A 13,902-nucleotide genomic window follows, 5' to 3' on the forward strand; every position below is an offset into this window, starting at 1 on the left:
TTCAGAGGTCTGACACTCCTCTGGCTTCTATGGGTACCAGACATATATGCTCCCTGCCCCATACATATACACATGTAACTAGGCATGGTATAGTGCATGTTTATAATCTCGGTACTGCAAAGGTAGAAAGAGGAGGATCCCTGAGGCTTGCTGGCCAGCCAAAAAGCTTACTTGGTCAGTCTGAGGCCAGTAAGAGACCTTGTTCCCCCAGAATATGGTGGAGCAGCACATGGTGGCATGGGCCTTCAATCCCAGCATTTGGAGGCAGAGGCAGGCAGATCTCTGAGTTCAAGACTCATCTGGGCTGCATAGTCACCAGCCAGCCAGGGCTACACAGTGAGACCCTGTTTCAACCTCCCATTCCCCCTCCCCCAAATGTGTGTTGGTTAGAATCTGAAGAATGATACTCAAGGTTGCCTTTGTTCTCCACACGTGTGCAGCCTAGTACATAGAAAGAAAGAGAGTATCCTGTGTTAAAGTGAAACATGACACTGTCCTTCCTGTCCAACTGGTGAGCAAGCCGTCCCACAAAGCTCATGGCTCATCTTCACCTGGCTAGCCCGGCGGTTAGCAGTGCCACTGTGCCTTGAATCCAACCCACAGGGAGGATGACTGCCTTTGTAATCTGGGAACCTTCATTTTTTAAAAAAAAAAAAAAAAAAAAAAAAAGGTCATACTATTTAAAGTATTTTAAATTTGAATAAAATTACATTTGGGTGGATTTTCAAAAAATTTAAACTAAATACTTGTGTTTTTAAGAACTTGATGAGAGCCAGGCATGGTGGCACATACCTGTAATCCTAGCACTTGGGAGGCACAACCAAGAGGATGGCCACAAGTTCAAGGCTAGCCTGGTCTATATAGTGAAGTCTAGGGTAGCTTGGACTACAGAATGAGACCCTGTCTCCACCAACAACCAAAACTTGATGAGGAAAATTAGTTTATTTTTTGAGTATAGTATTTCTCTAGTGCCAGGATTTGAAGGGGTTGTGATATGCCAACAATTCACATATTGCATGGTTGCTTATGTAATTTCTCGACAAGACTTCTTGAACCTAATATGGATTAATGAAAGGGCCTCTGGCATTTTGGAGTCAGAGTGTGTGTGTGTGCTCAAGTCCACAGTGTTCCCTTCTCCACTCCCCCATTCTCTTTCTAACAGGCATTTCATGAAGAATACTCCAGACTCTATCAGCTTGCCAAAGAGACCCCCACCTCTCACAGTGACCCTCGCCTTCAGCATGTCCTTGTCTACTTTTTCCAAAATGAAGCACCCAAAAGGGTAGTAGAACGGACCCTTCTGGAACAGTTTGCGGATAGAAACCTTAGCTATGATGAGAGGTGAGAATGCCATGTCTGTCCCTGCACGGGGCTCACTAGGCACGTTCCTCCAATTCAGAGCCGCTGCCCTGCACACTGCCAATGCTTTCTGAACTCTGTCTCACACAGATCTATCAGTATCATGAAGGTGGCTCAGGCCAAACTGATGGAAATTGGTCCAGATGATATGAACATGGAAGAGTATAAGGTAAGTTTGCTTGCTCTGTTTTTTTAATTCTTCCCAAACCATTAACTCTGGAGCCCAGTGGTACTGGAAGTAAAATCAACAATGTTCTGTTACCAGAGTAGATCCCTAATAACAAAACTTGTGGGGGTGGGGAAGCTGAGTGTGGTGGGGCACACTTTCAATCCCAGCACCAAGGAGGCAGAGGCAGTGGTTCTCTGAGTTCAAGGACAGCCAAGGCCTTGAGAGGCAGAATATGAATAAAGATCTTGTCTTAGCGTCAGAATCCCAGCTCTGTCTGTTGTCAGTCTTCGGTTAGACTGTCTGTGCTTATCTCCTAAGGGCCTTTTGATCTTTGTCCTAGGCAATGCTGTTCTAGTCATCATGTTTGTGTGTGTGTGTGTGTGTATGTGTGTGTGTGTGTTGATATGGGTGTGTAAGGGTGTCATTTCCAAGTATACAGTAAAATACATGGAACTACAGATTAAATTAAAAAACAAAAACAAGAAGCCTCTTATGTGTACAACCAAAAGCACACTGTGCCAGAGTTGTGTTGTCTACACTTGCTGAGCTGGCAGTGGTTTGTGTGGCTTGGGTAGTCTTGTGCTCTCTTCTTCCCCCTGTCTAGTGTTCATGTCCCTACTCAGAATTGTCATTTGTATAAGTCAGAGCCGAATGACTTTGAGGGTTGTGTTAGGATTAGGAGGGTTTACCAACTACTTAGGTGAGGTAAAATGGTCTACTGATCCTCAGCAGAAGGAGTGGGACATGGCAAGTTAAGGTCAGTGGTGTAAACTTTGTATTCTGCAGTCTAGGTGAGGGGCGGATTTGTCATGTAGCTGAGGGTGCCTCTGGCCTTCGCCTTCTGGACTCTTCTGCCTCCATCCTTCCTGTGCTGGGTTTACAGGCACGCATGCACTTCCATGCTCAGCTTTCACTCCCCCAAAGTTTGTGTGTTTTTGTAGTTGGCCACATTGCTGAGTACACGCTTGTACTGAGTACACTGGAGTGAAGGTGAGGTTTGCCGAGATAAGTCATTAATGGTGGTCTTTCCTTTGCAGAGGTGGCACGAAGATTACAGCTTGTTCCGAAAGGTGTCTGTCTACCTCCTAACAGGCCTAGAACTCTTTCAAAAAGGAAAGTAGGTTGGCCTTTTCTTTTGCTGACATTGCTAGTGAGAACACTGACGCCCACCAGGGATACCCAGAAGTCACCACAAGTCCCCCCTCTGTCATATACCCCAGCCCACCTCCATGCTCAGCCTTGCTCTACACATCCATTACCCCCCCCCCCCTTTTTTGGTCCTTCACGTAGTAACGGGTTTATTATTGAGGAGATAATGTTATGCTGGGTTCCCTTCGTGGCTGGCAAGTGAAGTTTTGATTGACATGGGCCACAGTGAATAGCTAGTTCCTTTTTTTATATTACAGGTGGAGAAAACCTGAGGCCTGAAGATGTTTCCTCATTTGCCTTCCATTTCTTGGCCAGTATACAGAAGGCTGAGGTTGCATGTGGTCTTTGGCCCCCAGGCTTTTCCCAGTACACCATATTGTAGCCGAATATATTCTCATTGCAGAAAAGTGAGAGATAAACCCTAGGTTTTGGTGAAAGAGAGCTTAGCTGTGGCTTTTCTCCCATTTTCTAGGTACCAGGAAGCACTGTCCTATCTGGTGTATGCCTACCAGAGCAATGCTGCCCTGCTGATGAAGGGGCCCCGAAGGGGTGTGAAGGAGTCTGTTATCGCGTTGTACCGCAGAAAATGCCTTCTGGTTTGTACCCCTTACAAAACCTTAATCTCTCCCCCCTCCCTGCCTGCCTGCCTCCCTCCTCTTGTCTTGCTCTCTCACTGTATCGTTCCTTTCCCACCCCTGACAAGTTGAACAAGCCATGCCATCTCTCCGTCCTTCTTATGTACCTGCATTAAAGCTTTTAGTGTATTTCCCCCACTAGGTATGAGTTTATTAATAAGCACTGAGCTTTCTTCTGGTCAGCTGTTTCCTCTAAGCCCACCACATACTGAGCCACAGTGAATACATGGAAAGAATGGGATGTTTCCCAGGGTCACCTAGCAGATGAGTTTTCGGGACAGATACTCTGGTCGTATGAAGGGTCACAGAATGTAAGAGTAGTCTTGCCAACCTTGTTGCCTTCCCTCCTTGGTATTGGGCACTGTAGGGAAAGGCAGGTGTAATCCTGTCAGCCTGCCCAGGAGTGTCTGCCATGCTAGTTCTTCATGGAAGTGTCAAGAGATGGCTGGTTTATAGGTCGTCTCTGTATGTTCATTTCCCCAGATGTCCTTGGTGGGTTTATCCTTCCTCAATGTCCTCGTTTTCTGATAATTCTTGGATCTGTGTTAGTGAGAGGTGTGGCAGAGCTGGCTACTTTGCTGAGAAGAGGAGTACTAAAGGGCTCTGTGCTGTTCGCTTCCAGGTCGCCAGAACAGATTGTCACCTTGACTGTCTCGCCCCTTCCTTGCTGCTGTACTAGGGGTCACTTAGGCTTCCCGTCACTGGCTCTCAACCTCTGTGTGTCAGAGTCCCATAGCCAGGGCCTTCACACCAGCGTGGGGAGCAGTCTGGGTTCCAGTCTTCTGTGTGTGGGTCTAGTGGTCAGTTATAGTTGAGGATCACTAAATAAATAGGTCTTTGGGTAGAAACAGATGTCAGATATGACCTTGACTTGTAAGTTTAGGCCAGCGAGTCACAAGTTTGGGTGCATTCGAATCTTTACGAGAGTTGCTATAAAGTCCCAGGGCCCAGGTCACCTCCATCCTAATCCTAACTACATCAGCACATCTGGGGTGGGAACCAATGTCCTCCATGTCAGTTAGGTGATTTTGGTGTGACCATTGGCTTAGATTCCTACTAAGTTGACATTTTCCCAAGCATTCTCCCCGTCTCTGCCATTTATCTGTAGGAGCTGAATGCCAAGGCTGCTTCTCTGTTTGAAACAAATGATGACCACTCTGTAACAGAGGGCATTAATGTGATGAACGAGTTGATCATTCCCTGTATCCACCTGATCATTAATAATGACATCTCCAAGGATGACTTGGATGCCATTGAGGTCATGAGGAACCACTGGTGCTCTTACCTGGGGAAGGACATTGCAGGTATGTCCCTGGCACTGCTTCGCATGTCTGTGACTTGGTGTATCTGAGTGTTCTCACTCTTTAGTGTCACTGGTTGTTGAAGCCTTTTAGGGGATCAGAACCCCCAACATCTTCAGTAAGATACATGGATGTGCTCCATGGAAAGGGAGTCTGGGAGTTTGGCCTCTACTCCTTTCCACCTTCTTGTCTCAGCCAGTTAGTTGCTGAAGCCACTCCAGGGTCAGCTAGCAAGTCCTATTTGTAGAGTTGTGACTGACTTTGTCACTTTTTAATTTTTTGTAGTACTTAGAACTAAACCCAGGGCCATGCTGAGCAAGCACCTTGCTGCCTTGCTTTACTTCAGCCAAAGCAAGCCCTGTTTTAAAACAGTCAGTGCTCTGTAGGAACCTTAGTCTTCTGTTATTTTTCCAACCACTAAATTCTGTATTTTCATAGTTTACAAATTATGTGTGTGTGTGTGTTGTTTTGTGACAGAGTTTCTCTCTGTTGTTTTGGTGCCTGCCTGGATCTTGCTCTGTAGACCAGGCTGGCCTCAACTCACAAAGATCCTCCTGGCTCTGCTTCCCGAGTGCTGGGATTAAAGGCATGCACCACCACTGCCTGGCCAAAAAATCAAAATATATTTATGCAGAGTATGATTATCTGGTGGCTCTTTAAATTTCTTGAGGTTTGAAGTTATAGTTTATAAGAATATTATTAACTGATTACTTCAGTATCTTGAGAGATACTAAAGCTAGTATTTTATAGGTGGGTTCAGTTGGCTTGAAAGATGTATACTTTGATAGGAATCCTTCTTGTTCATTTTCCACTCGTGTAAAGATAGCCTAATGACTTGTAGTATACAGGATTTATTGCTAAATCTTGTAATAAACGATTGCTGTTAGTTACCTTTTGTCCGTTTTTCTTTAGACAACGTGTGATCTATAGTTTTGCTTAATTCTCTGTGGACACTAGTATATTTAAGCACTTGAGAGACAGTAGCACCATTGTATCTTTGGTTTAGAGCATGACATCTACTTTCTCAAGTTTTTTTTTTTTTTTTTTTTTTTTTTTGGGTTTTCGAGACAGGGTTTCTCTGTGTAGCTTTGCGCCTTTCCTGGAGCTCACTTGGTAGCCCAGGCTGGCCTCGAACTCACAGAGATCCGCCTGGCTCTGCCTCCCGAGTGCTGGGATTAAAGGCGTGCGCCACCACCGCCCGGCTACTTTCTCAAGTTTTAAGATGATGATTGTTAAAAAGACACAACCATGATGGCAAAATAGCTTTACTACTTGGCAGTAGGTCTTTGCTTCTGACTGGTCTGACCTATAGCAGGGCTTTTAGTATTTTTTCCACTTGCACCTGCTTTTTACCCATGGAACTGTTTGTTTAATTTTGTTCTGAGTCAGCATCTCACTATGTTGTTCTGGCTGGCATGAAACTCACTTTGTAAACCAGACTGGCCCTCGAACTCAAAAGAGATCTGCCTACCTCTGCCTCCTCATACCTGGGATTAAAGGCATGTTCTACCATGCCAAGCTACTTAAAAAACATTTTCATTTATTATTATTATTGTGTATATGGGGGGTGCGTGTGCCCTAGCACATGTGTGTAACTCAGAACAGCTTTGTGGAGTTTGTCCTCCCTTTTCATCTTGGCCTGGCTTCTGGGTACTGAACTCAGAGCTCTAGGCTTGTGCAGCAAGCGCTTTACTCTCTGAGCCGTCTCACTGGTCCCACTCAGGAAGTTTTGTGCACCCCAGGTACATAGGCATGCCAAAATAGGCACACAAATCAAACCTTTACCACTTATTAAAGATGATAACAAATTTGCATGCTCAGGAGATGCATTGCTTTATTTTTACAGAAAAGGTTAAATCTTGGTTGAATATTTGATACTTTAGGATTTAGAACATCTGAACAACCTGGTTTTCAGAGTTGATTGGTATTTTAATTCTATGAATGTCAGTGATAAACACCTCTTTACACAAATATGTGTGTAGTATAAAATGATAGGGGTACATTGAGGGCCATTTCAAAAGTGATGGAAATTCTGATCTGATCCCAAGCCAAAGTTCACTTAATGCTTTCTTTTTTTTTTTTTTTGGTTGTGAGCCTAGCCTTTAACGGCTGAGCCATCTCTCCAGCCCAATGCTTTCTTTTTAAATGAAACAAATCAGCATCTCAAATTTTTTTAAATCAAACACCTCACTACATCCAATCCAATCCAAAGATAACCCTAATTTGATGCTTGCATGCATCAAATAATGGTAGGCAAATGTTTAAAAAGTCTTTTTTTGATTAAATTACCAATGTTTCTATAAGAATGGCAAGCTTGGCAGCGTGTGTTGGCATTGACTGCATGCACAATGTGTGTTTGGAACCAAGGTTGCAGTGAAGTCATGATTACATGATTCACTTGCTTTTGAGCTGATTTTTTTTTCTTTTTGTTTTTTAATGTGGATTTTTTTTTATTTTGAGCTGATTTTTTTTTATTGATGTGTTCATATACCTTTTACTGCTGCCAAATTATTCATGACAACCTCCCCCACCCAACATAAACAGACATGGACATAAACTCAGTTATGCAGCCCTGTGTGGGCCTTCAGATACAGTGGGAGGGGTTGGGCCCCAAAGGCATCCTCATCTGTTAGCTGCAGCAGGATGCATGCTGTTGGAGCTAGAATGTTGGGTGCTTGAAAGCCCTCCTATACAGCTGCAGGCTTCTTAGTTTCCCCTAAGATCTCTCTCTCTCTTTTTTTTTTTTTCCTTTTTTTCCTTTTATTTTATTTTACAATACCATTCAGTTCTACATATCAGCCACGGGTTCCCCTGTTCTCCCCCTCCCACCCCCTCCCCTTCCTCCCAGCCCACCCCCCATTCCCACCTCCTCCAGGGCAAAGCCTCCCCCGAGAACTGCGATCAACCTGGTAGACTCAGTCCAGGCAGGTCCAGTCCCCTCCTCCCAGACTGAGCCAAGCATCCCTGCATAAGCCCCAGGTTTCAAACAGCCAACTCATGCAATGAGCACAGGACTCGGTCCCACTGCCTAGTTGCCTCCCAAACAGATCAAGCCAATCAACTGTCTCACCTATTCAGAGGGCCTGATACAGCTGGGGGCCCCTCAGCCTTTGGTTCATAGTTCATGTGTTTCCATTCGTTTGGCTATTTTTTTCAGTAATTGAATAAAACCAAAATTTATTAAAAGCCACAGTCGTCCTAGGGACCTCCATGATATATATATAAATATATAGCCTCCATGGTTCTGTGGGTTGTGGTCTGTTCCCATGACTGTCTTTCTGGGTTTGGGTTACCTCACTCAGGATGATTTTTTTCTAGTTCTATCCATTTGCCTGCAAATTTCATGCTTTCATTGTTTTTCTCTGCTGAGTAGTATTCCATTGTGTATATGTACCACATTTTTTTCATCCATTCTTCCGTTGACAGGCATCTAGGTTGTTTCTAGGTTCTGGCTATTACAAATAGTGCTGCTGTGAACATAGCTGAGCATGTATCTTTATAGTATGAATCAGCATTCCTTGGGTATATGCCCAAGAGTGGGATGGCTGGGTCTTGAGGTAGTTCGATTCCTAATTTTCTGAGAAACCGCCATACTGATTTCCACCCCACTAAGATCTTTTTAGCTGTGGATGTAACCATTCATTTTCCCTCTACAGAAAATCTGCAGCTGTGCTTAGGGGAGTTCCTACCCAGACTTCTAGATCCTTCTGCGGAAATCATCATCTTGAAAGAGCCTCCAACTATTCGACCTAATTCTCCCTATGACCTTTGCAGCCGGTTTGCAGCTGTCATGGAGTCCATTCAAGGAGTTTCGACAGTGACAGTGAAATAAGCCCCTCACCATCAAGACTCAGCCTGGTCTCTGGTCACCTGCCTGTTATAGCAGCCTGTTGTTGCAGATTATCCTGGAGAAGGGGTCTGGGAGGCTAAGCAGAGTCAGACCCTTACCCCTCTCGTGATGTGTGTTCAAAGGATTAAGGATAAAGTTGCACATTTTAGGTACAGAATCATGAGAGCTATTTCACTGAAGGCCAGTGCAGTGTAGTTTTTGAATTGTCCCAGAAGACCTGAATTGCCTTTTTAATCTCCCATAATACTTGGGTTTGTGTAAGCCTCATGCCATTTTTAAATTGCCCTTCAGGCCCCAGTATTTGTGACAGCAGAAGGGTGACTCACCAGAACTGAACTGGAGGAGCAGTTCTTAGTCATTTTGTCAAGTTCAGATGACACTGAAATCCTTAACTACCAGAAATTGGAGACAGAAATCTTGCGCGGCTCTTGACAGTGATGACAGGGGGTACTGACGAGCCCTTCCTTCCACATGTGGGTGGAACCTGAGGCTGCGCCGCAAAGCCAGGGAAAGCTGCCTCACCTTTAGGTCTGTTTATGTTTAGATAAACCAGAAAACCTCACTTTCAGTCCTGAGTGGAAGAAAAGAAAGCATCATGGGCTTTCGGCGCAGTGGTGTTGTGAAGCTGCCCAAGGGACGTTTTAATAGTTATTAATCATTTAAGCAAAACTCTGAAAATTATCAGAAGCAGGTGTCTAAGGCTACCCTGGCCTAACAGAACATTTTGATCCTCTTCTTTTTCCCCCCACTTTTAGAAAATAAGGGATGTGAATTTGTATAAAGAAAAGAACATTTATCTGTATGTATATGTAGAGAGAAATCCATTTTTAAAGAACTTCTCATTGGAAAGTCGTGTTTTAACCAAATTTTAAGGATTAGTGGAAAAATCATGGGAGGGAAGAACAATACAACTATGCAGATTTTATAAATGTGCAATAAAAGTATTTGTTTTACCTTTGGTGTGTAGTACGGCCTTTCCTTCACTCTCTTTTCAAAAGTTTATTTTTATTTATGTGTATGCGTATCCCATGTGTGCAAGTGGCCACAGAGGCCAGAAGACGGCATTAGATTCTCTGGAGCTGGAGTTGTGAGCCACCTGTTACATGCTGGGAACCAAACTCCAGTTAGCACAGCGGTTCTCAGCCTGTGAGTCACAACCCTTTTGAGAGTTGGGTGATCCTTTCGCAGAGGTCACCGAAGACCATCAGAAAACATAGGTTTATGTTATGATTCATAACTAGCAAAACTGGTTATGAAGGAGCAACGAAAATGATGGTTGGGCATCACCACAGCCTGAGAACTGTATTCAAGGGTTGAAGCGTCGGGAAGCTTGAAAACCACTGGGTTAGCAAGTGCTCGTAACCACTCAGCCCTGCCTTGCCCTGTCTCTCTCTCCCTACCCACCCCACCCACACACCCCAATGGCTGAGTAGTCTGCATTATTTAGAGCCAGCCTGATCACCAGGTGAGTGCTGACACAGTTTCTCAATCTTGTGTAGCTGGCTACCTTTTCTACTTCCCTCTTTCTTTCTGGGCTTCACAAACTAAGATTTTGCTGTTGTTTGTTTTTGAGATACTTGTGTAGCCTAAACTGTGTTCAAACTCTTTGTAGCAGAGGCTGGCTTCTAACTGCTGATCTTTACTGTGTTTATCTCCCCGATGCTGAGATTACAGGTATGTATCACCACGTAACTTTCTAACAGCTCTCAGGCTATGACTTAGAATGTTTCTGTGTTTTGTTGGACTCTTACTGGCTTTCAACTTTAAAAAAAAAATTGACACTGGGTCTTATTCTGTAGGCTGGGCCAGGCTGGCCTGGAACATACTATGTAGCCCAGGCTTGCCCTGAACTTGCAACAGTCCCCCCTCATCTTTCGCGTGTTGAGATTACAGTATAAGCTACTGCTCCTAGCCTAAAGTGCTTCTGATATAAGTAAACTTCTTTATTGTATTTATTGTGCTGGTGTGTACATGCCATAACATGCCCATAGGGGTCAGAGGACACCCGTGAGAGCTGGGGCTTTCCATTCCACTTTGCAGGTTTTCAGGATTGAGCTCAGGCTGTGTAGCATCTTTACCCACTAGAGCATCTCACTGGCTCTTAACTCTGAGACAGAGTCTGTGATCTGTGTTCACCTCAAAGTTGGGTCTTCTAGCTTCAGCTTCCTGAGCAGCCAGCTTACAAGCATGTGACATCTCAGTTTAGTGTTTTAAAGATTTGGGGATAATGCTGAGGGTGAAAGAGTGAGAGGAGCCGGCCGGTGGTGGCGCACGCCTTTAATCCCAGCACTTGGGAGGCAGAACCAGGCAGATCTCTGTGAGTTCGAGGCCAGCCTAGGCTACCAAGTGAGTTCCAGGAAAGGCACAAAGCTACACAAAGAAACTCTGCCTCGAAAAACAAAACAAAACAAAAAGGGAGAGGAGGAGGAAGCCACTGTGAAGGACGCCAGTGTGAAGGATGGAAGTATTTGCAATGTTTTACCTCAGTTTGTACCGTGGAGATATGGTCAACTGGAAAGTTGTTAGATCCCTTTAGAACTGTTAGTTGCCAGGTGGTGGTGGGGCACGCCTTTAATCCCGGTACTTGGGAAGCAGAGGCAGCTGGCTATCTTGAGTTCCACAACTAGAGCTACACAGAGAAACCCTGTCTCAAAAACAAACAAAAAAGCAGACCAAACAAAAGTCTACTAAAAAAAAAAGGAAACTTAATTGATGGTTTGACTTAGTGTTAGAGCACTTGACAGGCTTTCTTAGGGTCCTCCTGTGTTCAAGTCCTAATTAAGGGAAAAAAGAGTTGAAAAGAGTTGAGTCATTAAAGCTTTTTTTTTTTTTATTTATTTATTATGTATACAGCATGTATGACTACAGGCCAGAAGAGGGCGCTAGATCCCATTACAGATGGTTGTGAGCCACCATGTGGTTGCTGGGAATTGAACTCAGGACCTCTGGAAGAGCAGTCAGTGCTCTTAGCCTCTGAGCCATCTCTCCAGCCCATTAGAGCTTTTTTACCCCATGTATTTAAAGAAAGGTGGACACATTAAACAAATGAAGAAGCAATTAGCAAGGGCTATATAATGAAATACAGACGATCTTTCAGACCCGTGGCCTTTGCTATCTTCTTGGCTACAAGAAGTGTATCCTAGAAGCTGAGCCTCCAGGGTCCTGAGGCCGCCATGGCTCTGTAGTTGATACAGAGTGCTAAATATACACGAGATGAGATCATGAGTTCCATTCCCAGCAGCATGTAAATCTGGTTTCAAGCCTGAAAACACTGGAGGTGGTGGAAGGGGGCTCAGTTCAAAGTCATCTCAGCTACATAGGGAGTTTCATTCAGATCAACCCCTCAAAACAGCTTTAGACATGAAACGTGGATTTTTATCTTTCTGTGTGATACTGAATAGTGTTTTTGGGGGGAGAGGGGAGCCATACTGGGGATTGAACCCAGGGCCTTAGCAGTGTCAGGCAAGTGGTTTGCCACAGAGCTACATTAGTAGCCCAAGAAATGTTTTCATTTAGATCAATTTACAGGCCTGTGAGAAAAATCCTTTCTAAAGATTTAATTAGTTCTGTTTTTATTTCTCACTTGGCCTTCAAAACAGATGGATAAAAATCATAGTGTTTTTGGTGAACAGTCTTCACTGAGGCAGGCCCTTGAGTAGCTTGAGTCCCTCCCGGGAATAATAATGCGCTGTTCATATTGTTACATGTCAAGCGCAGCCCCTCTCCTTAGCCCATGCCTGTCAGCCTGTGCCGTGTGTTCTTCAAAAGGAGAGTTGAGAAGGCAGGCTATTTTCCTCACAACTCTTCGCTGGTGTCCATTTCTCTGTAGAGAAAGTCGTAGCTGAATGCTGACGACAAATGTCATCTACACCGCAAACATGGGATTAAGATGAGGGACCAGAGAGCCACAGCAGGCACAGGTGAACCAGCTGTCTGCAAAGACCCTGATTGGGCTAAACAGTGTAAAGGAGGATTTTCAAGGTGAGTCCTCGGGTGTGGTGGGCTGTGTGGGTACCCACATGTTGGCAACACAGGATGGGGTTCAGAGAGGCGTCCTGAATGTCAAATCTTGACTTAGCTACTCACTGCCGAAGGTCTGCTGCCTCATTTCTCCCATGTTAACAAAATGGGTAGTTAGTTCCACATCTGCTCTTCTAGTCTGAAGAACCCTTCAAGATCTTACATAAACCTCCCCAGAACGCAGAAGTCCTTGAGCCCCAGCCAGTTGTGAGACAGGGACAAGCCTTTATGAAAGGCTGTGCAGGAGACCGCTGCAGTCGGAGGGCGAAGTTCTCTGCGGGCCTGAGGCTTGATGGCTCAGCTTCCTATGATGCTGAGAAAGGAGGTGACAGCATCTTTACCTTGACCCCGAGGATGCTGCAGGGTCTAACTCCTTCCCGCATTGTCAGCCCTGTCGTCCTCCTCTCCCTCTTCAGCTTGAACTTCACCCCTACCTTTCAATGGTTGCACTTCTTCCAGGTGCCCAGCCATGCTTCTGAAGACTTCACTCTCCTGCTGGGTGCTCTTGAACTGGGTGGTGTTACATTGATTTGAGTGGCTTTACTTTTTTTTTTTTCTTCCAGTTTATCAAGACAGGGTTTCTCAGTGTATCCCTGGCTGTCCTGGAGCTCACTCTGTAGACCAGGCTGGCTTTGAATTCAGAGATCCCCCTGCCTATGCCTCTTTCGAGTGCTGGGATTAGAGATGTGTGCCACCACCCAGTGATTTGAGTGGTTTTATTTTAACGTCTGTGTTCTTTGTTTGAACGAGGACCCTGTATACAGTTTGTCTTATTTTGCAGTTGGTTCCCACCACATCACCTGGAACATGGTAAGTGCTTATAACTATTTGTTAAATGAAAGATTAAATGATCAGACAGATGAGTGGTAGTTCTATGAAGCAGACACTCTAGGGACCCGGAAATCCTTGGATATTTGAGCCTCACCTCTTACTGATACTTGACTGACCTATTGAGAACCTATTGAGAAAAATAGTCATCAGAAATAGTTTTCTGATTGACCAGAGGACAGAACAAGCTGTGGTGCACACACTCTAATGGGAGGTTTTCCCCTCCTGATGTTTGCCTCTGTGTATGTCAGTGTTGGTTCACAGATGAGCACACACTAACTGAAAAGAACCTGTCCAGAGAGTCCAGATTCCCAGGGGCCTGCTTCCCACAGGAAGGGAGAAGTTGAAGTGAAGTTAGACTTGTGCAGACACCTTAGGGGAGGGAGGGTTGCTTTTTTTTTTTTCCTAAGGCAAGGTGTCTTTATGTAGCCCTGGCTAGCCTTGAACTGACAGAGACCACCTTCTTGAGTGCTGGGCTTCAAGGAATGCATCACCACACCCATTTCTTTATTAAATATTTTTTCTTAATTTTATTATTATTATTATCATTATTATTATTATTGTGTGTGTATGATGTTGGAGGAGTGGTGC

General features: G+C 44.7%; 1 protein-coding gene across 13 annotated transcripts in view; it reads left to right on the forward strand.

Annotated features, from left to right (window-relative positions):
- Usp28 (ubiquitin specific peptidase 28) overlaps positions 1 to 9,421 on the forward strand; it is a 63,234-nt gene extending 53,813 nt beyond the window's left edge. For 12 of the 13 annotated variants that reach the window (XM_076576246.1, XM_076576249.1, XM_076576251.1 and 9 more), the window contains 6 exons: positions 1,163 to 1,341; positions 1,450 to 1,528; positions 2,566 to 2,645; positions 3,150 to 3,273; positions 4,421 to 4,616; positions 8,270 to 9,421. In XM_076576246.1, coding sequence (XP_076432361.1) covers positions 1,163 to 1,341; positions 1,450 to 1,528; positions 2,566 to 2,645; positions 3,150 to 3,273; positions 4,421 to 4,616; positions 8,270 to 8,445 — 834 coding nt within the window. In that variant the 3' untranslated portion in view covers positions 8,446 to 9,421. Of the gene's footprint in view, positions 1 to 1,162; positions 1,342 to 1,449; positions 1,529 to 2,565; positions 2,646 to 2,934; positions 3,009 to 3,149; positions 3,274 to 4,420; positions 4,617 to 8,269 lie in introns of those variants that run through there. The other variant, XR_013052737.1, reaches the window with a different exon arrangement.
- Positions 9,422 to 13,902: the final 4,481 nt, after the last annotated feature.

This window comes from Peromyscus maniculatus, chromosome 7, assembly GCF_049852395.1.
Source record: "Peromyscus maniculatus bairdii isolate BWxNUB_F1_BW_parent chromosome 7, HU_Pman_BW_mat_3.1, whole genome shotgun sequence".
Taxonomy (NCBI): domain Eukaryota; kingdom Metazoa; phylum Chordata; class Mammalia; order Rodentia; family Cricetidae; genus Peromyscus; species Peromyscus maniculatus.